Below are 20435 nucleotides of genomic sequence, written 5' to 3'. Positions count from 1 at the left end.
GGAGCCTGCTTCTCCCTCCTCCTGTGTCTCTGCCTCTGCCTTGCTCTCTCTCTCTCTATGTCTATCATGAATAAATAAATAAATAAATCTTAAAAAAAAACAAAACAAAACTGACTCTGTCCCCTCAGCCTTTCCCTACGTGTGCCCACCCACCTCGGCGGCACCTACCATCTCCCTGGTCTGCTGGAGCTGGGCGTTGAAACGCTGCAGCTGCTCGGCCACCTGCCCGGCCATCCGGAAGGCCCCATCGGCCCTGGGGAGGGCACCTCTGCAGTGAGAGCCACAGGCCGTGCCGTTGTCTCGGGGACACAGCTCTCCAGGGCACGCTCCTGGGGTACAGGCCGTCTGCCGGGAGCCCCCACAGAGCTGGGGAGAGAAGGAGGCGTCAAAGAGGGTACCCAAGGCTCCCCCACAACCTCTCCCATCCCACACCCAGGAAACAAACAGCCAGACATCTCCACGGCAACCGGGCACCAGAAGCTTGTCTCCTTGGCAACCCCGGAGCACACCCACACCGCGAGGGGCCAAAGATCAGGAAGGGGCAGCTGGGGTGTGACCAGCGGGGGCAGCCGGGCTCCAGGCCATGAGTCACCTTGTTGATAGTTGGCGTCAGATCAGGCAAGGAAGCCATCTCCAGCCTCAGGGCCACGAGCTGGGGACCCCCGACTCCAGCTCCTCCTCCCAGCTGACCCTCCAGCCTCTCTGCCTCTCTCCGGCTGTCCCTGAGCTGGAAGAGCCGGCGGGAGCCGTCGGACACCTGCTGAGCAGCCCGGGAGGACCGCTGGTAGGCCGCCGTCAGCACCTGGAAGGCCCCTGTGGGAGGACAAGGGGGAGCCGAGTCGTGCGGGGCCCCGGTGGCCTGGAGACGCAGGGGGAGTGGAGCGGGGCCCGGGTGGCGCGGTGGCACACGGCCGGCGGGCAGCTGTCGGAGCAGCCCTCCTCACCTGAAGGATTGGCACCGCTTAGCCTTTCAAAGTGCTCCTTCTTGCTCTGATACGTCATGAGGAGGTGCTGGAAGCTCCTGTCCAGATTCTTCAGGTCTCCCTGGAGGGACAAGGTCTCCTCCTCGACGGGCAGGTCAGGCTGCAGGCCCTGGAGAGTCCGCCTGAAACCCAAGGGGAGCTTTCGGTAAAATACGGGAGGGGGCTGCCTCCCCGGAACCTGCCAGCCCGGCGGGGAACCCCTGAGCCAGGAAACGCAGAGGTCTTCAGCAAGGCAACGAGGGACGCCACTGGCTCTGGGGCATTCTGCGCGACGAAGGCCGAGACAGGCGCCACAACCTGCCTCCATCCCTCGGCAGGCAGATCACCGAAACCTCTCCTTCCTCGACTTGTGTGACTCGACACTCCTGGGCCGGCGCCACCTCCCCAGAGCTGGCTTCCACGGGGAGCATCACCCGGGGCCCCTTTCTCCCTGGCTGGCTGCAGGCTGGCTTCAGCCACCCCCTACACCAGCTGTACCCCCGCCTGCCAGGCTCCCAAGTCTCTCCTCTGCAGCCCACCACCCCCCCGGGAGCACCCAGAGCTGGGTCATCTCCACCCAAAGGGGGTCAGGACCCACCAGCCCGGGCCCACCGAGGCTCCTCTCTCCCCATCCCCTGCGCTGATCCCCAACCACCAACTCCCACAAGTTTTGCATTCTTTACCGACAGGCTTTGCTGCGGCATGGCACGTCCTTCCGTGGAACCCCCTTCCGTCCTGCACTTCCAGCCCACCAAACACCTACGGGCTCGCTACTCAGTCTTGAGACTTCGGTCAATCACACACCTGGACGGCTGGCTCTAGGCACCGAAAGTCAGCTAGTGCTCGGGGAGTGCAAACTAATTATAGAAACTTCCAGAACCAAACCTTACGAGAAAGGCGCCTCCACCGGTAGGAAGGAGGTGTGGGTGGGACCGCTCCCATTCCAAAGGCAAATACGAGTTATTTTTAGAGCCCCTGCCTCTCGGATGCCCTGCACCAGGGTGACTAATCCAGAGCTGACTCTCCCACGGGCAGCGCCGGGCACTTGAAAGAACACCGGGGCTCCTGCCTGTGCTGAGTCCCAGCTCTGCTCCTCTGCGGCCGCATGACGGTCACGTCACCTATCTGTGCCCGTTCCCCCATCTCCAAGACGGAAGCAATGACACCCACCCCAGTGACCTCACGGGACCGTTGTGACTGTTCAAAGGGGGAGCGCGTGTGAAAATGCTCTGGAAGCTGTAAAGGGCTGTGCCAAGGGAAGGAGGGACCCGTGTGGGCCACTTCCGCGACCCCGCGTGATGTAATTCTTCTGAGTGCTCGGCAGGGAGAGGAGAGTTTACCTGATGGAGAAAATGGCATTGGCCACCTGGGACAGCTCCTGCTCGGTGGCCGGGGCACTGGAGAGGATGGCTTGGATCTGCTCCATCTTGCTCCTGGCGTCCGCGATGCGGGAGGTGAGACCAGGATCCTCCAGACCCAGCCCCGGCCACAGGTTGGCGGTGGCATTGCGGAGGCTGCTGAGTCGCAGGGCCCGGCCCCGGAGGTCGGCATCGTAGTTCTGGAAGCAAGGGTGGCAGGCCACGCACACCGGGTAGCGGTCACAGTAACCTCGTTGGCACTGGTCGCAGCGGGGGCCGGTCAAGCCGGGGCGGCAGAGGCAGCGGCCCGAGGCCTTGTCACAGCCTGGGCCCTCCGTTCCCCGGAAGTCACAGTCACAGGCTAGGGCGAGTAAAGGTGATGGTCAGCGGGGGGGCGTCGGGAGGGTACAGGCAGGGGCACCCTAGTGGCTCACAGGTTGAGCGCCTGCCTTTGGCTCAGGTCATGATCCCGGAGTTCTGGGATCGAGTCCCGCGTCGGGCTCCCTGCATGAGGACTGCTTCTCCCTCGCCTGTGTCTCTGCCTCTCTGTGTGTTTCTCACATGAATAAATAAATAAAATCTTTAAAAAAAAAAAAAAAAAAAAGGAAGATAAAGGCACATGGTGGGGAGAGCCTGAAGCGGAGGTCTGACCTCAGGGCCCGGCTACAGGACTTAGGATAAAGGACGGTCAAGGCCACAGTAAAATCTCGGCCCTGCCAGCAAGGACGGCAAGCCTCTACTGAGCACCGACCGTGTGCCAGGTGCCAGTGCCAGTGCCAGGCACCCGCTAGGTTAGACACCCGGCCGCTCACACAGGCATGTGCCCCACCTTCGCGGCCACCCTGTGACACAGCTAACCGCCCCCATGTCCCCATGTGTGTGGACGGAGCAACAGTGATATTAAATGCAATGTCCCCTCGGGAAACCGAGCCCTCGGGGGAAGCCACTCGCCCAAGTCACCCGGTAAGAGAGGCCACGCCGAGACCAGACCTCGGTCTGCACGCTCCGGGTCGCGCGCTCTTTGGCTACGGGTCAAGCCGGCCCCGGGGAGATCACACCTTTCCCCTCGGGACTCCCTTCCTCCATCTAGGGAGAAACTGCCCCGCTCCAAGCCACTGCCCTGGAGACGGCTTGTGGGAGATGCCAGGTCAGGGAAACAGGAGCGGAGCCACCCTCGGGTCACGGGGACAGGGGGGCCTGACGTCCCCCTGGGGCTGGGGGCTAAGCCCGCTGGCTGGAGCCCTTGCGGGGAACGTGCGCCCCCACGATGCTGCCAGGACCACAGCACCTGTCCTAGGACGGGACGTCCTCCCATAGCACAGACTCTCCCACACGCCCTCTGCCCGGAGCCTACGCAGGTGCTCAGCAGCCCCCCTCCATGCCTCAGCGTCCCCTCCGGCTCAAGAAGCACCCACCACGGCATCCCGAGCCCGCGTCTCCGTAGGTCCGGTCGGGACACTGGCGAAGGGCTGCGGCGTTGCACGTCAGGCCACCAAACCCTTCTCGACAGGGGCACTGCCCTGTGAACTGTGGGGGAGAGCACTGTGAGGGAGCCTCCCTCGCAGCCCCAGCCTGGCCCTGGCCTTGGGGACCGTGCCCCAGAGCCCTGGTGAGCACAGCGTTCGGGACGCATGGACCGCTTGCAGCTCGCCGTGGCCCCCAGAGCGAGGGCTCCCACCCAGACCCAAACTCGGAAGCCAGAGTCCCGCGTGGCCCCGCAGAAGGCCCCGAGCCACACGGGGAGGGACATCGGGTGGCTTCCCCAAGGAGAATGGGGACAGACGCAGCCCAGTCTGACTTTGGGCAGCGTGGAGGGGAGACACAGGCTGGTGAGCAAGGCCTCCTCTCCTGCTGTGGGGCCCTCGGGGCCACCCCCTCTTTACCTGGTTGCACTGGGGGCTGAGGGCATTGTGAGGGTCACAGGCACACGGCTCACAGCCCCGGCCGCTGGCCAGCTTCCAGTGGTAGGGGGCGCACTGGTCACATTTGGGGCCCACCACGTGGGGCAGGCACAGGCACTGTCCAGTCTCCTCATCACACGGCAGGTCCCGGCGAGACCCCAGGATGTTGCAGTCACAGCCTGCAGGGGGGAGGGTTCCTGAGCTCACAAGACACCCACAAGGCACCCCTAGACGACATTCGTCGGGGACAGGGCCCCACCTGGGAAAAGAACCAGGCAGGGTCGTTCTTTCCAGATAACCTGGCTGACTCACAAGGCCACTGCGTTTTCCTGCGTGGCACCGGGCAGCCAGGCCTCCCTCCCTCCCTCCCTCCCCCCTTCCTCTCTCCCTCCTTCCCTCCGCCTGACTCAGTGCCACCTCCTAACCCAGGCCTGTGCTGCCACCTGCTGGAGGCTCAGGGTGCAGCACTGGGTGCCCCCCACCCCAATCTTCCCCGTGAATTCCCAGGCTGGGTCCCCCCCCACACTCACGGTGGCAGCCCTGCGGGTTGGCATAGGTGAGTCCCGTAAATCCTGGCTTGCACAGGTCGCAGCGCTCCCCCTGCACGTGCTCCTTGCACACGCACTGCCCCGTCACCGGGTCGCAGGGAACCCCCGGCACGGCCCCATCGGGATCACACTCGCAGGCTGAGACAGAAAAGCAGCCACCACAGTGAGAATAAAGAAGAAAAGCAGAAAGCTAAGAGCCCATCTAGAAGCCAGACTGCCTGGTTCAGATCTTTATCCCACCACTCACTGGCTTAGAGCCTTGAAACCTTAGTCCAGTTACCTAACCCCTCTGTGCCTCAGTTTCCTCATCTGTGAAATGGGGATAATTATACGACTCTCACAGATTCCCTACGGGGAATAAAATGAGTGAATGAAAAGCAGATAGAACAGTGCTTGGCACAAGATTAGGTACGAACGATGGAAGTTTTTGTGGTCATTATTTCCAGAACGACTGCTATATATATATATATATATGCCAAGCGCGGAGCTGGGCATGCTTGTGTGTCGCCTTATGTAGTCGTCACGACAACCCTGAGGGGGGAGCACACTCAAGGTCACCCAGCAAGTAACTGCGGGGGAACAGAGGCCAACTTGTCTTCCTCACTCTTTCCATAAACAAATAACAGCAACAGGAAGTGAAGCGGCCCTCTCCCAGCCCCACACCCTGACCTCTTGCAGGCCTTTCAAAGTGCAGATTTTCATTTGGGGACTATAAAAAATAGTGAAAGGGAATAAAGGGGAAAGGAGAAAAAATGAGTGGGTAATATCAGAAAGGGAGACAGAACATGAGAGACCCCTAACTCTGGGAAACACACTAGGGGTGGGGGAAGGGGAGGTGGGCGGGGGGTGGGGTGACTGGGTGACGGGCACTGAGGGGGGCACTTGACGGGATGAGCACTGGGTGTTATTCTATATGTTGGCAAATTGAACACCAATAAAAAATAAATTTATTTAAAAAAAAAACACAAAGTGCAGATTTTCTTCCTCCATCTAAAAAAGCCGGGCTGGGATGGCTTCAGTCCGCTCTGCTCTCTCTCCTCTCTCACCCGTGGGCCCCTGTGGGACACGCTGGGTACCGCTGGGTGTTCCATGCATATGTTCCTTCAGGAGCCCTCTCTGCAGCATCACCTGGCAATTGTGGCTGTCATGGTCCTAGGGCCTGAGGACCTAAGGCATCTCCCTGCCACGGACGAGCTCTCAGTACTGGGGGAGGTCGGAAATACAGAGCAAACCACACCACCGCGTGGCAAGGGCAGCAACACGTACGTAGACAAAGTGCTTGGTCCACCTTTTTCACTAGGGTTTACACTGCCAAACAGCGTGTGTGTGTCTTGGCAGCAGGAACTGCGTCTGATATTTACTTTCGTGTCTCCTGTGTCCAAAGTAAGGGCTACATAACTGTTGATGGACGGATTGATTGATGGTCCAGAGAGGTTAAGTGATCGGCTTAGAAGGGCACAGCTAGGGCAACCCGGGGGGCTCGGCGGTTGAGCACCTGCCTTCAGCCCAGCGCGTGATCCCGGGGACCCAGGGTCAAGTCCCACGTCAGACTCCCTGCAGGGAGCCTGCTTCTCCCTCTGCCTGTGTCTCTGCCTCTCTCTGTGTGTCTCTCATGAATAAATAAATAAAATCCTTTAAATTAAAAAAAAAAAAAAAGACAAAAAAGAAGGGCACAGCTACATTAAAACAACTGCCCGCAAGTCCTGACAAACAGCCAAGGCCTTGTGCTTCCTGAGGGCTCATGTGTCCCCAGGGACAAGTGCTCTGATGATACCCGGGGTCCCCAGAGCCCCTACTCACGGATACAGGTCTCCTGAATGGGGGCCCCTGGACGCCGGTTGCGGAAATAGTGCAGCTGACACCGCTCACAGTTCTTGCCCTCCGTGTGGTCCCGGCAGTTGTCGCACACACCTCCATGTGCCCCCTGGCTAGCGGCGAACACCGCTGGGTCGAAGTGACAGGTCTCTGAGTGCCCGTTGCAGTCACACCCTGAAAAAGGAGAGTCCCAGGGCTGACCGTAGACCAGCACCGCTTCCATCCACAAAGCACGTTCCACGCTAACGCACGGGCATCTCTTGCAACTCTGCAAGGTGCTCAGGTCTAGGAAATGGGGAAACTGAGGCCCAGAGAGGGCTTGTGTGACTCCTTTAAGGTGATAGGGCCAGGAAGAAAGTAGTGTAAGAAGTCAGGCCTCCTAACTCCCCATGTGGGAACTAACCCAAGAATAACTTCTGGGTTGGGCCAAAGAGGGAGCCCTTCGAATGGGCGGGGGGTGGGGTGACTGAGCCCTCTCCCATTGCCTGAGCGGATCTTCTGATGGGTCACTGCCTGTCTCTGGGCTGGGGACCCTTGTTTCTCCTACTTGTGCAGAGAAAGGCCTGACTCCAGGGGGCCCTCTGAAGTAGGGAACGAGATCCATCCTACACAGGACAAGGCACGTGACGGGGACAGAAGAAAGAGGACTGGGGAATCTGGGGAGATCATGAAAGCCATGTGGCATCAGTAGCACGCACCAGCCTTGGTCCCTTCAGGCCTGGCTAAGAAGGAGGTCTGGGGAGGCAGAGGGTGGTTGCAACTCAAACTCTTTCCATCCCCGCAGAGTAAGGAGAGCTTACGCTACAGGGGTGCAGTCAAGTTGGATTTAAATAATAAAGAATAGATTCTCCCTGTGTCCAGGTAAGATCATTGAGGCCCACCGGGGCCAGCACCCCACCCAGCCACTACAGGGGAGGGGGTGAGTCCAGGGCCATACGTTGGCATTCATGGGGGTCCTGGTCATCTGCAGGTCTCCAGGGCTGATTGTTGTAGAAGGGCGCACAGCGTTCACAATTGGGGCCAGCAGTGTTGTGTTGGCAGACGCAGACGTCATGGACCTGGGAAAGGGGCCACCAGATATCCAGATATCAGGACTAATTATCAAAGGACTGTCCCAGCGATGGACCGGCCACCTTCCACCCACCACTCAGGGTCCAGCTCAGACCCCACCCCCTCCAGCCCTCACTCAGCTCCAGTGACACCCAGCTGCCTGCTTGTGTGCTATCGTGGGTGTATTATGTGTGCGTGCACGTACCTGCCCTTCTCGTCCAACTGGGCTTTTAAAAGCTCATTCCTGGGGCGCCCAGATGGCACAGTCAGTTGAGCATCTGACGCTTCGTTTCTGCTCAGGTCCTGATCTCAGGGTCGTGGGATCAAGCCCTGTGTCGGGCTCCCCGCTCAGTGCAGAGCCTGCTTGGGACTCTCTCTCCCTCTCTCTCGCCCCTTCCCCCCACCCCGTGCTCATATGCACTCTCTCTCTCTCACATCAATCTTTAAAAAATAATAATAATAAATAAAAGCTCATTCCTTGGCCCTGGACATCCCCGTGATGCCAAAGCAGCACCTGGAAGGGGCCCGGATACCCCTACTGGCAAACTACGATTCTAGAACTTCGTGGTCCCTCTGGAGATTTATATTCCAACAATCTTTTGAGTGTGGCTGTTTGGCTAATGGGGCTGCTATGATTGGTTGTTAGTAGACTCATTAAGATATAAAAATAGAGCAGTTATTATGTGCTCATTGTCTTCCAAATTGAGCCCGGCACCCTCAGCCTGGCATTGAAGACCTGTACTGTGTACGCCCCATCTTCAGTTCCCAGCCCCAACGGCACAGCCCAGCTGAACCTCCAGCTGCGTCCTGCACGAGCCCTGCTTTTCCTCACCTCTTGGCCTTTAACAAGATGTTCTTCTCTCTGCCTGGAATTCCCTTCTTTCTCCCCCTCACCAGTAAGAACCTGCCAGCTAGAATGGCACCTCTTCACCAGCCCCCCGCCCCGGGTTCCTCTAATTCCGTGGATCTCAATCCTGGATGCAACTCTACAATCACATGGGTAGCTTTTTTTTTTTTTTAAATGCCATTGCCAGGCCCAATTGGATCCAAATCGCAGGGACAAGGCCCAGACATGGATACTTTTTTAAAGTGGTGTTTCGGGGGTGTGCCCAGATTCTAGAGCCCCTGGGGCCGGGCGTGCCCTGTCCCTCCTCTGCAGCCCACGGCACATTGTATTCCTCATCCGTCAGCAGTCCTGTCCTGTTGGGCCTGTGCTCTGCTCATTCGTCTCCAGGCCCTAATAGATGACACATTCCTGGAGCCGGTCTCCCTCTGGCCTCCTCTGAAGCCCTGGGTAGGGGCTGGCCCAGGGGTGGGAAGGACGAAGCTGCCCAGGGCTCATTTCACCTGTGTTGCCCTCGCAGGCCATCTTATAGGATTGCCTTATATGATCGCCAGGGGAAATGAGCTCCTGTTGTTAACAGGACCGAAGCCCCAGCTCCGGGCCCAAAGTCCTCTCTCCTCTACTGGTGGTGCTCACATTTGGTTTGGAGGCAAAACCCCCAGCCAGGGTGGCTGGTGAAGCTGGAGCTTCCCCCTCCCCTCCCGGGTGCCTCTGACTCACCCACTCTGGGGGAGACTCTGTTCCCTCTCCCTGCCCCCGATCTCGCCACTAGATGGGACTCTAGAGTCCCCAAAGCCAGGCCTCTCCACGTCCCCCGGGAATGCTGAGAATCACCTGGAAGCTTTAAAAACCAATAATAGAATTGGAATATATGAGGATGGAGGTCTGGGCAGTTCTTTTTCTTTTTCTTTTTCTTTTTCTTTTTCTTTTTCTTTTTCTTCCTTTCTTTTTAACTCCCCGGCAAGACCCACAGATGTGCGGACACTTAACTAAAACTCAAACCACTCCAAGCCATAAGGCAGGCTTGAGGAGGTGCTAGACACTTCTGCCCTTTGAGGCCACGGTCACTTGGGACTCGTTTCCACCGTTGCTAAAATGTCAAATACCCAAGTCTTACATTTAAGGCCCTCCCTGTTTCTTTTTTTTTTTTAAGATTTTATTTACTTATTCATGAGAGACACACAGAGAGAGAGGCAGAGACACGGGGAGAGGGAGAAGCAGGCTCCATGTGGGGAGCCCGACGTGGGACTCGATCCCCCGACTCCAGGATCACGCTCTGGGCTGAAGGCAGGCTTTCAACTACTGAGCCACCCAGGGATCCCCCTCCCTGTTTCATAGGAGCCCCAAGAATGGCCTGAGCCTGCCATCGGCCTTGCCCTCTGCCCTCCGCCCTCCCCAGCCCGGAGCTGTCACCTGCACAGTGGTGGAGGGGCCGGCGGGGGCTCCAGGTTGCGGGGCGCAGCGGTCGGCGTGGCCGTGGCAGAGGCAGCGGCCCTGGAGACGCAGCTGGGACACGGCATAGTAGGCACTGGGCGGATGGTAGCCCCTCTGGGGCACGGGGGCCAGCCTGGTAAAGTTGACTCTCAAGTTTGTGATTTCCCCCAGCTCTGAGAGGGGGCAAGCAACAGGGAAAGAGGGGGGAAGGGGGAGGGAAGGGAAAGAAAGGACGTGAGCGCAGAGTGTGGGCCTCCCCATCTCGCCACCCCATCGTCCCTGCCTTCATAAGGGTGGTAATATCAGGGGCCATCCTCCTCAGCCCACGGCCCTCCCACGACAGAAAAGACTCGTCGACCACGCTGCCCGTGGAATAAGCAGGGTATTACATCCCACCAGGCGGACAGGAATATGAGAGACCCGAGAATTTCTGAGACTCAAGCTCCAACCAACCAACCACATCAAGTCCCAGGGCTCCAAATTTTGCTCCCCACCCCAGGTCCACCCAAGCCAGAGGAGGAGCCACACTGACCTCGAATTTTTTGACTTTGAGTGGCTGGGATCCCAGATGCTAAATCCATAATGTGAAGCTGAACCTGCAGAGAGAGGGCGAAGAAGGGAAGGCCTGGGGTAGAGGTACATGGGGTACCCCAAGCTCAGAGGAAGTCTCCCTTTTCATCTGTCACAGTGCTCACAGGCCCTACCTGGAACCTTGAGGTTGCATGTGACCGTGCATGTGAGGCCTGCCACCACCCTGGGAGAGCGAGATGATCACTGGGCCCTAAATGTGTGTGTGTGTGTGTGTGTGTGTGAGCGTAGACAACTCTCCTCTCCACTTGAAAATACAGATAGCCCAAGAATTTCCTGATTTCTGAGTCAAAACCAGTGGTGAGATATATAACGTACACACAAGGGTTTAGGGGATAGTAATTTTCCAAGCACCTTGGATGAATGAGAAGGTCCAGGGCCCAAGGATTCATGGATGTGCTCACCACCACCCACTAGACAACCCCCATCTCAACTGTGTTTCTCCTTTTGAATCCAAACAGCTCATTCTATGGGATTTCATCTGCCTATCCCAGAGTTTTCCTGACAGCCCTGCACGAATCAGGAAGAAGTCCCATGTTTCAATCTGGCATGTAGGGAACGTGGTTAACACGGATGTGGGTTCGGCTGTAACCCAGGAGGACTCGCTCCTGCAAAGGAAAGAGGCACTGCCCATGGGGAGGGCAGGGCCGGGAGCACTGGGTCCAGCAGAGCTGCTCTGAGGGAGCAGGAGCCAGAGAGGGGAGGACAGAGCACAAGGCCTCCCTTGGGTGGCCGTGGCGGGGAGGGGAAGGGTAGTTACGAAAGAAATGTGAGAAGCCTCCCCCCAGGTGGGAGGAGTGGGGGAGCGAGTCCTGAGCTGTTTCCAGAGGCAGGTTCTCTGTTTCTCACTCAGGGTTTAAGGTCAGGTGACCCGGAGCTGTGGCTTGTACCTGAATTTCCCCAAGGACCAGGTGGAGGGATTAAACTGAGAAAGCTCGTTCTTGTGTTAAACCCTATCAAGGTGAAATCAGAGCTCAAATTAAATTTGTGCAATTTGCTTACTTAAATCTAAACCAACCATCTCATGCTCCTTGCACCGAAGCAAAGTGCGTTGTACCTTTTCCACTATGGGGACGTGCCAACGGGCCGGGGGCGGTGGCCAAGGGGGAGGGCAGGGTTGGGTTATGCGGTGCCCCCAATGTGTTTTTGAAATATTTCCCCTGAGTAGCAAAGGGGACAAGTGGCAAATATTCTGAGCGTGGCCAGGGAGCAGGAAAGCTAGCAAGGCGCACCGAGGGGCCATCTGGTCTCCAGATGTTGGGGAACTGTGTGAGCAATGTGATGTCAGAGACCTCACACACACACACACACACACACACACACAAACTCACACACACAACCCGTGCCTGTTTTTCAGAGTCCCCTCTACCTACCTTCCCCCCTTCCGGGCGCCCGTTAGGCCTCTGGGGCAGGGACTGGCACCGAACATCCTGCCAGCTCTGAGGCTGGCCCTGGCGGACCCGAGGGAAGGCGGAGGCGCAGTCGGCAGCCAGGTACTGGTACACCTGCCAGGTGTTGCCGAAGTCCGAGGAGCGCTCAATCAGCATCCCAGCGGGCATGGGCCCCTGCAGAGACACAGATAGGGCGGCCGCCCGAGTGACTAATGGGAAGGGGCCACCAAGAAAAGCTCAAGATGCACAGGTGGTTCCTGAGAATCACAGTGAGGGCGCGAGAGGGAGCAAGGCCTCAGGTCATCCCTGTCCAATGCTCCTGATAGACACTGGCCCCATCAGATTTTCCCCAGGGGAACCGTGGAGACCAAGAGAAGGTGATCTACATTCCCGACGAATGGATTCCTAGCTCAGCCCACCATCCAGGTGGCCAGGCCAGAAAATTATCCCGCTACACTTCCCACAGCCAAGTGTCCGGGCCCTCCAAACCTCTCTCCCCACTCCCCTGGAGAGGCCTTCCTAGATGACTACCTGACTGTCACTCCTGCTCGAGCCCCCTCAATGGATCTGGATTAGCTAACGATGAAATGCAAACTTCTCCGCGTGACATTGTGTCTGTTCTTCCTCCCTTGGTGGTTTCCCCCATCTCTCGGGGTTCTCAATGCTGCCCCTAGGCTGATGGCTCCCAGCTTGGACCACCGCCTCAAACCATGGCTTCATAAACCCAGCCTCCAAACCCTCATCCCCCTCAACTCTCCAGTAGGTGCCACTTGAATTTCTCTGTTGTTCACTCTTACCTTGGTGACACCCACCCCCACCCAGCACATAGACTGTGTCACTCTTCTGCGAGAAACCCCAGAATCACTTCCCACTGTTCTTTATTTTTCCCAGCTTTATTGAGATAGTATTGACATATATACACATTTAAGATGTGCGGTGTGGGGATGTGACACATGTAAGTACTGCCGAAGGGTTATTGTAATAGGTACACGCCCATCCCCTCACATAATTACCATTTTCTGTGTGTGGTGGTAACACTTAAGATTTCCACTCTTAACCACTTTCAGGTATATAATACAGTGTTACGTAGTCACCATGCTGTCCACTAGATTTCTAGAACTTACTCATCTTGTAGCTGGAAGTTCATGCCCTTTGACCAACATCTTCCCATTGGGCCCCTGCCCCCAGCCCCTGACAAGCACCATTCTAGTCTCTATGGCACGAGTTCAGCTTTTTTAGATCCTGCATATGAGAACACGTGGTGTTTTTCCTTCTTTGACTTCTTTCACGTAGCAGAATGCCCTCAAAATCCACCTATGTTGTCACAAAAGCCAAGACTTCCTTCTTTCTTAGAGCTGAATATCCCATTGTGCACAGATCTATGGCTATAGATTGCATTTTCTTTGTCTGTTCATCTTCTGATGGACACTTAGCTTGTTTCCATGTCTTGAACTATTGTGAACATGAGGGTACAGGTATCTCCTCGAGACAATGATTTCATTTCCTTCTGATATATAGACCCAGGTAGAACTGTCAGATCGTAGGGTAGCTCTGTTTTTAGTTTTTGGAGGAACTTCCATATTACTTCCATTCGTGGCTGCACCAATTGACATTCCCACCAACAGGGCACAAAGGCTCCTCTTTCTCCACATCCTCGCCGACTCGTACGTCGTGTCTTTTGGATCACAGCCGTTCTAACAAGCACGAGGCAATGTATCAATGTAGTTTTGATTTGCATTTTTCTGATGATTAATGGTGTTGAGCATCTTTTCATTTGCCTACTGGCCATCTGTGTGTCTTCTTGGGAGACATGTCTGTTCAAGGCCTCTTCCTTGCTCTTCTTGAATGAGTCCAAACTCCTGCCCAGGTCCCGAGATATGTGGGCCTGTCCTCTCACCTCATCTCATGTCCCATACACCTTCATCTTTGCAAGCTCTCAGCTGCATCTCATGCTCCTTCCTTCCTCAGAACCTTCGTTCAGATTGTTTCTTCCAGCTGGAATATTCTTCCCCCTGGTGGGTTCCTTCTCATTTTTTGTTTTCAGCTTAAATGTCACCTCCTCATGAGACTTTTTTGTACCTATGTAGCACACATTCTTCTGCCCACACTCTGCCTACTCTACCTCATTCTAGCCTTTTGTTTCCTTCATAAATGTCACTACAATTCCCAATCATTTATTTGTTGGCTTACTCCTTTTGATTCCTCTCCCACTAGACCAGGGTTTTCCAGTCTTTGGCTCTGTTACTGTTTGGAGTTGAGTTATTCCTTGTGTGGGCTGTCCTGATCATCGTAGAATGGTTAGCAGCATCCCTGACCTCTATAAACTAGATGTCACTAGCACCTCCACAGTTGTGACAACAAAGAACATCTCCAGAAATTGCCAAATATCCCCTAATTAAGAACTACTCTAGTAAATGGCAGGCTCCCATCTGTCTTTTTCAAGTTGAACCCTCAATATCTAGCACACAGGAGGCACTTAGTCATTTGGTGGATGAATGGATGAAGCTTTAGTCTACTTCCCTCCTCCCCAGTTATATCTGTAAACTCATTTCTCACCAGCTTATAGCCTTCCATATCCTTCCTTCTCACCATCGTATACACATTTTCCCCTCAAGACCCTATATGTGCATTCCATTGCCTTCTCCCCAATTTTATACCTTCTTGCCTCTTGTCTCCAGGCCTTTGCATTTTATGGTTGATTCTCTTTGTCAAGAATGAACTTTGCCCTTTGTCTGGCTTAAATTAGTGGCCTTACAAAGGTTCACCTTTTCCCAGACACATTCTCTGACTCACCCCCCAAAGACAGACCAATTGGGACACTCCTTTGTATTCCCAGCACCACTTCCTACCAACATCAGAGCACCTCACTGTCATACCTCCTCACTGTCAGTCCTTTGTCTTCCCAACATATACTAGAGCAGTATGAGAACCATGATTTAGCTCAATTCATCTTTCTATCCATAACATCTGGCCCCAAACCTAACATACAACCAGTGTTCGATATGTGTGTATCAAGAATGATCAAGTAAATGAATGAGTGAGTAATGAACAAGCAATGTGACTAACAATATCCATCCAGATGCATGTTGCCCTTCAAAGTTGTCACCTTTAGAGACTAGGCATTTATTCAAATGATACTGCCATTTCTCAAAATACTTTTGACCTTTTCTTGAGCAGAAAATCTCAGAGCTAACTTTCTGAGTCAAGGAAGAAATTAGATCCTATTGCTTTTTATTCACAGCTCATTTTAACTCCTAAAAATGACATCACCCTTCATGATCATCTAATCTTATTAACCAAGCTTGCTCTTTAAATATTTGACTATTTCTGTAGAAAGAATAAAATCAAATCTCCTCTGAAAAAAAATAAACGACCTGTGACAAATGAACAAAAATATTCCCTCCCAAAGAAGTATCTCAGGAGGCTAGTCTAAAAGCAGAATCCAAAAGTACTCTGAGAAGCAATAGCAGTGAATAAGTACATGGCCCACCAAGAGGGCTACTCCAAAAACCTATCTTTCATAAGGATGGGCCAGTTGTTGGCTGTCTGTTAAACTCAGTCTCATCAGCAAAATTATGAAACATACCAAGAAGACACAAATGTATAATAATTGACCAGGCCCAGTGGAATTGGTACTTGGCAGAGCTGAATTAATTAGATGGATTGAAGATGAGGGATTCAGAGAGAAAGCGGATATATAACCACTGCGTGGCCAGGACAGGGGCCTGGAGGTGCCACCATACTCCCAGGAGTGGGCCTCTGCTGTCACCACAATATAGTCTTAGAGTAAGTGTCGTCTCAGCTTGAAGAAGTGAAGCCCACCTACCATGTGGTGTCCTCACCCCAAGCCTGGCTAGACAAGGACACTATGCTCCCCATAAGCCCAAGCTCACATGGCCCAGGGTCCCCTCTCCTATCTACTACCATCCCCAGGAAGCATACCTTAAAATCCATCAAGATGTCTTGAAGCTGGAACCTCCTATCCAGGTCCAACTGCAGAGAGACGGGGTTTACATCTAGAAGGACAAAAAGTAGAAACATTAGACCAGAGAAATTTTACCTTCCTGCCCTGAGGAAGGCTCTAGACTCTACTAGGTCTGGGAAACACTAACCTCAATCTTCTGATTTCCCTTTTGGAGAGGAATGGTACCAACATGCTTCTCCTTGTATTTCCTACTCATGATCCTATCTGTCCTTGGCCAAATTTCCTTTCCATCACCTCTTGATGACCCTAACACACTGAAGGATTTCAACTTGTCTGTTCTTCAAGCTTCATTCCTTCAACGACCTCATTGTAACCAAGTGGGGTGAAATAAAGGCATCCCTCACTCTTTTTACCCTTTCCTTAACTTCCAGCCAATTCTTCTACCTACAGGGTCTGAGAGACTTCAAATATAGAGGCAGAAGGTCTGTCAACCACGCATGTCCCACCACATAAGAACTGCTTGGGACACTCAAAAGCGTTCCTGGGTACCCTCCAACCACCCTCATCCTTTGGGACCTCCCACAACTTTAGACCCCTGGAGATGGGCAGTGCTTACCATTCTGTGACTGCCACCAGCGCATAGGGCCCGAAGATGAAACCACATTCTCCACTCGGTGACTGTTGTAACTGTGAGGCAACCTAGAGTCACACTTGCAGCATTTCATCTGCCACTGTGGGACAGGGAGATGAGAGAGCCTTGTGGGTGGGGTCCACAGAGGACTTCCCCCCTGCATCCTGAGAGCCTAGAACATTCTCTCTGTGGAAATCCTACCCCCAGGGATCCACTGGTTTCATTAATACTCTTGGAAGGATTGGCCTCTTAAAACAAGGCTATTGGTCATCTTTGAATGTAATTCTTTTGTGTCCCCCCTAACACACAGCTAAGTAGACAGTGAATAGGTGTTATTATTGTCAGGAAAGAGGCGTGAAGTAGCATAAAAACGTTGGTACAGAGCACTGTCTCAAAGAAAAACTTGAGGGTTGCCTGGGTGGCTCAGTCAGTTAAGCATTGGACTCTTGGTGCTGTCTCAGGTCGTGACCTCAGGGTTGTGATATTGAGCCCCATTCAGGCTCCATGCTCAGGGTGGAGTCTGCTTGGGATTCTCTCTCTCCCTCTGCCTCTCCCTTGACCTCTCCCCCAGTTTGCTCTCACTATCAATCAATCAATCAGAAATAAATAAATAAAATCTTTTTTTAAAAAAGATAGAAATTTGAAAAGAGTATCAAGAGCAAACAGAAGAAAAGATGAGGAACTCACTTTAATTTAGTATCGTTTATGTGCTAGGTATAGGTTAGGGAGTTTTATATGTCATCTCACCTAATCCTGGAAGCTCTGGGGGAAAACCAAGTTTCTGAGCATCAGGGAGAGGGGGCATGGCAAAAAAGGACAAGAGAATTTGGGGTTCCTATCCTACCTGTGGTACCTCATTTTCTAGGCTGTTTTCTCCTCTGTAGATTGGGTGGAGGTTGGAATAGAATCATTCACTCAATCATTCAACAAATAGTGTGTACTATGTGCAAGACCCTGCTCTGGGCTCTGAAGTTAGAGTAGTGAACAAAACGAAGACCTTGCCCTCGGGCAGCCAACATTCCAGAAACGCTTGGATAATCTTAAAGGTGTTCCGGCACTGGCATCTGGAACTTGAGAACCTTCCCAGGTTTGGCATTCCCTACCCACAGAGAGAATGCAAGGGTCCCCAATCAAATGGAGCGTTGTACTAGGTGGTCCCAAGGCAGGGATGCATAGGACAGGGAAAGCTGCAGCCCTGGGGCTGAAAGTAAGTGGCCTTGCATGAAGATATGAAGATGGAGGCCAAAGTGGGCAGCCAGAAGGAAACAGCCTCACTGAGGGGCTCCCCTCAAAACCACACCTTCCCTGGCCTGACCATGCCCTGGAGTGAGACAAGAGACAGAACCAAACCCCATGGGCTCCACAGCAGGCAGAGATCACCAAGCAAAAGAACAGGGCCAGAGGACATGGCCTTTGTTCTCTTAGTTTATGTGCACACACATACACACACACACACACACACACATCACAAAGACGGCATGACCTTGCCCCAGCTCCCCCATGCAACACAAATAAATTCTGTTTTCTCTGAGTAACCATGGTACCAGACCTTGTGCCCAGCGTAAAGAACACTGTTGGGAGGGCTCCACACTCACCCACGAGTAGAGGCACAATTTGGACAAGAGCCTCACTGGTCTGCTGCTCCTTCAGGGTGGGGGCAACTGTCCAAACACCCCCTGCCTCTGCTTTACCCTGAGGCCTCCACTCACCAGAACCAAGCTTTGGCTTCTCCCAGGCCTTCTAGCTCCTGAACCTCTGCCCTGTCCAGGGAAGGTGATAAGCTGATGTCTTAGAACGGATAGCATCTGCAGAACTGATTAATCTGCGGGTCAGTCCTGAAGGGATTGGGCCACCGCCTGGGGTCATAGAAACTCCTCGCCCAACACCCATCTTCCCACTCCACAGCTGACAAAGCTTGGGGCAGTGCAGAAGCAGAGGGGAGCCAGGAGTCCTGACTCTCAGAGCCTCTTCTTCCCACCCAACCTTCCAGCTCTCACCTCTAAAATAAGAGACTTGTCACCCTTCCTGGTGCTTGGAAGTTTCCTCATCAGCTCTGAAAGTGCTTTATTTTCTTTAAGATTTTATTTACTTATTCATGAGAGGTGCAGAGACAGAGGCAGAGACATAGGCAGAGGGAGAAACAGGCTCCCTATGGAAGCCTGATGTAGGACTCGATCCTGGGACCCCAGGACGCTCAACCACTGAGCCACCCAGGCATCCCTCAAAAGTGCTTTATTAAGCAATAATTTTCTGATACTTAATGTTCAAACAAGGGCTGGCACATGAGCCCTGTAGGGAGCACTCCCTGCCTCCCTCCTGGTCACGGCCCCATCTACTCCTTGCCCTGCCACATTTTTCTTCATAGTACATGTCTCCACTTAAAATACCATGCATTTATTGTCTATTTATTTGCTTATATTATTTGTTTACTGTGAGCCACATATGTACACTCCATGAGGGCTTGTTTTCCTCTTCTCCCAGTGCTTAGAAAAATGCCTCGCACATAGTAGACCCTTAATACTCATTGAATGAAGAGTAAATACCCAATAAATAAATAAATAAATAAATAAATATAATAAATAAGAGTAAATGCTCAATAAGTGCAAGTAAAATAACATTTTTTGAAGATTTTATATACTTATTCATGAGAGACACAGAGAGAGATGCGGAGACATAGGCAGAGGGAGAGGAAGAAGCAGACTCCTGCAGGGAACCTGAGGCGGAACTCGATCCCAGGACCCCGGGATCACAACCTGAGCCGAAGGCAGACGCTCAACCACTGAGCCACCCAGGCGTCCCTCAGTGCTAACATTTTAATTCCCTTCCTGCAGTCAGGCAGTTCAAAAGGAGGAATGGGAAGGGAGGCAATAAAACAGCAATATTATGTGACAGAGAGCCCACCATGGGCCAGGTACTGTACTAGGAGTTTGAATACGAAAACCTATTTAAGCCTCACAACAGCCCTATGTGGTAAAGACTATTAGTCCCATTTTATATATGTGAAAGATGAGGCTCAGAAAGGCTCATGACTTTTCTACTAGTGACTGAGAGCCAATGTCAATGTCAACACCAGCACCAACCCCAGAGAGAGGGTCCCTCACCTCCTCCACCTCCCCCCTCCTCCTCTCCCCCTCTCTCCTTCTCTCTCCCTCCCTCTTGCTTCTGCTAGGAGGCCAGGTGGGTGCACTGACATCACAGGAAGCATGATAAAGGGTGACAGCCTCTGTCTCACTCAAAGGGCTTGGCCTGACCCTGCAGCTGACCATGGGGGAGCCTAAGGTGGAAAAAGCACTTTGGGAAGCAAGCTGGCTCCTCAGGCTGACCCAGCTCAGTTAACACAGAAACTGTAGATGTGTCAGTGGCTGAAATAAATACCTGAGCACTTAAAATAATCCTTTCTGGGCAAGAGAAGCCTTTTGCTGGAATCTGACTCTCCTCCAGGATCCTATTTTGGTCCCTGGCAATGAGCGTGCCCTCTCCCCACTCTGCGCAGCCTCGCGGGGGCAAACTTTTCCACTCCCATCCTCTGTCTGCACTCAGCACATGTCCTGCAGAGAGACAAGGGCCAGCTGCCTTCCGGCCGCCTGTCACCAGAGCTCTCTCCCCAGCGCTGCTGGGACCTGATCCCGGCCTGTTCCCTGGCCAACAGAACGCCAGAAACAAGGCTCTTTCTTTCCTCGGGCCTGGAGCACAGGAGCTAGAACAGCTCAACCTGGAACTGGAAATGACCTTGATGGTCCCAAAGGATGAAATATTATGTAACTATTAAAAAGACTGCTCACAGAAGGTTTTTAATTACTTGGGGGGTGGGGTGTGGACACTGTAAGGTTTTATAGGAGAACAAACGTTGGGCATGAACGTATCTATGTCATGATCTCAAATATATATATTTCAAGGAATAGAAAGTGTTTGGAAGGAAATATCCAATAAATTAGGTGGAACCGTATAAAATTGCTGATATCCAGTCAACCTGACCTACAAAAACGAC

The 20435-nt window shown here is 53.5% G+C and overlaps 1 protein-coding gene across 3 annotated transcripts in view; it reads right to left on the bottom strand.

Moving 5' to 3' along the window:
* Positions 1–20435, bottom strand: part of LAMB3 (laminin subunit beta 3) — a 50667-nt gene that overhangs the window by 9401 nt on the left and 20831 nt on the right. For all 3 annotated transcript variants that reach the window (XM_072831187.1, XM_072831188.1, XM_072831186.1), the window contains 14 exons: positions 16433–16547; positions 15834–15907; positions 11874–12065; positions 10445–10508; positions 9892–10085; positions 7522–7642; positions 6570–6758; positions 4752–4907; positions 4204–4400; positions 3736–3847; positions 2303–2681; positions 945–1105; positions 593–813; positions 169–366 (listed from right to left, as the gene is read on the bottom strand). In XM_072831187.1, the coding sequence (XP_072687288.1) occupies positions 169–366; positions 593–813; positions 945–1105; positions 2303–2681; positions 3736–3847; positions 4204–4400; positions 4752–4907; positions 6570–6758; positions 7522–7642; positions 9892–10085; positions 10445–10508; positions 11874–12065; positions 15834–15907; positions 16433–16547 (2373 nt within the window). The remainder of the gene's footprint in view (positions 1–168; positions 367–592; positions 814–944; positions 1106–2302; positions 2682–3735; positions 3848–4203; positions 4401–4751; positions 4908–6569; positions 6759–7521; positions 7643–9891; positions 10086–10444; positions 10509–11873; positions 12066–15833; positions 15908–16432; positions 16548–20435) is intronic.

Source organism: Canis lupus, chromosome 6 (assembly GCF_048164855.1).
Source record: "Canis lupus baileyi chromosome 6, mCanLup2.hap1, whole genome shotgun sequence".
Taxonomy (NCBI): Eukaryota; Metazoa; Chordata; class Mammalia; order Carnivora; family Canidae; genus Canis; species Canis lupus.
The sequence above is the reverse complement of the archived record's forward strand: the minus strand, read 5'-3'. Positions and strand labels throughout refer to the sequence as shown.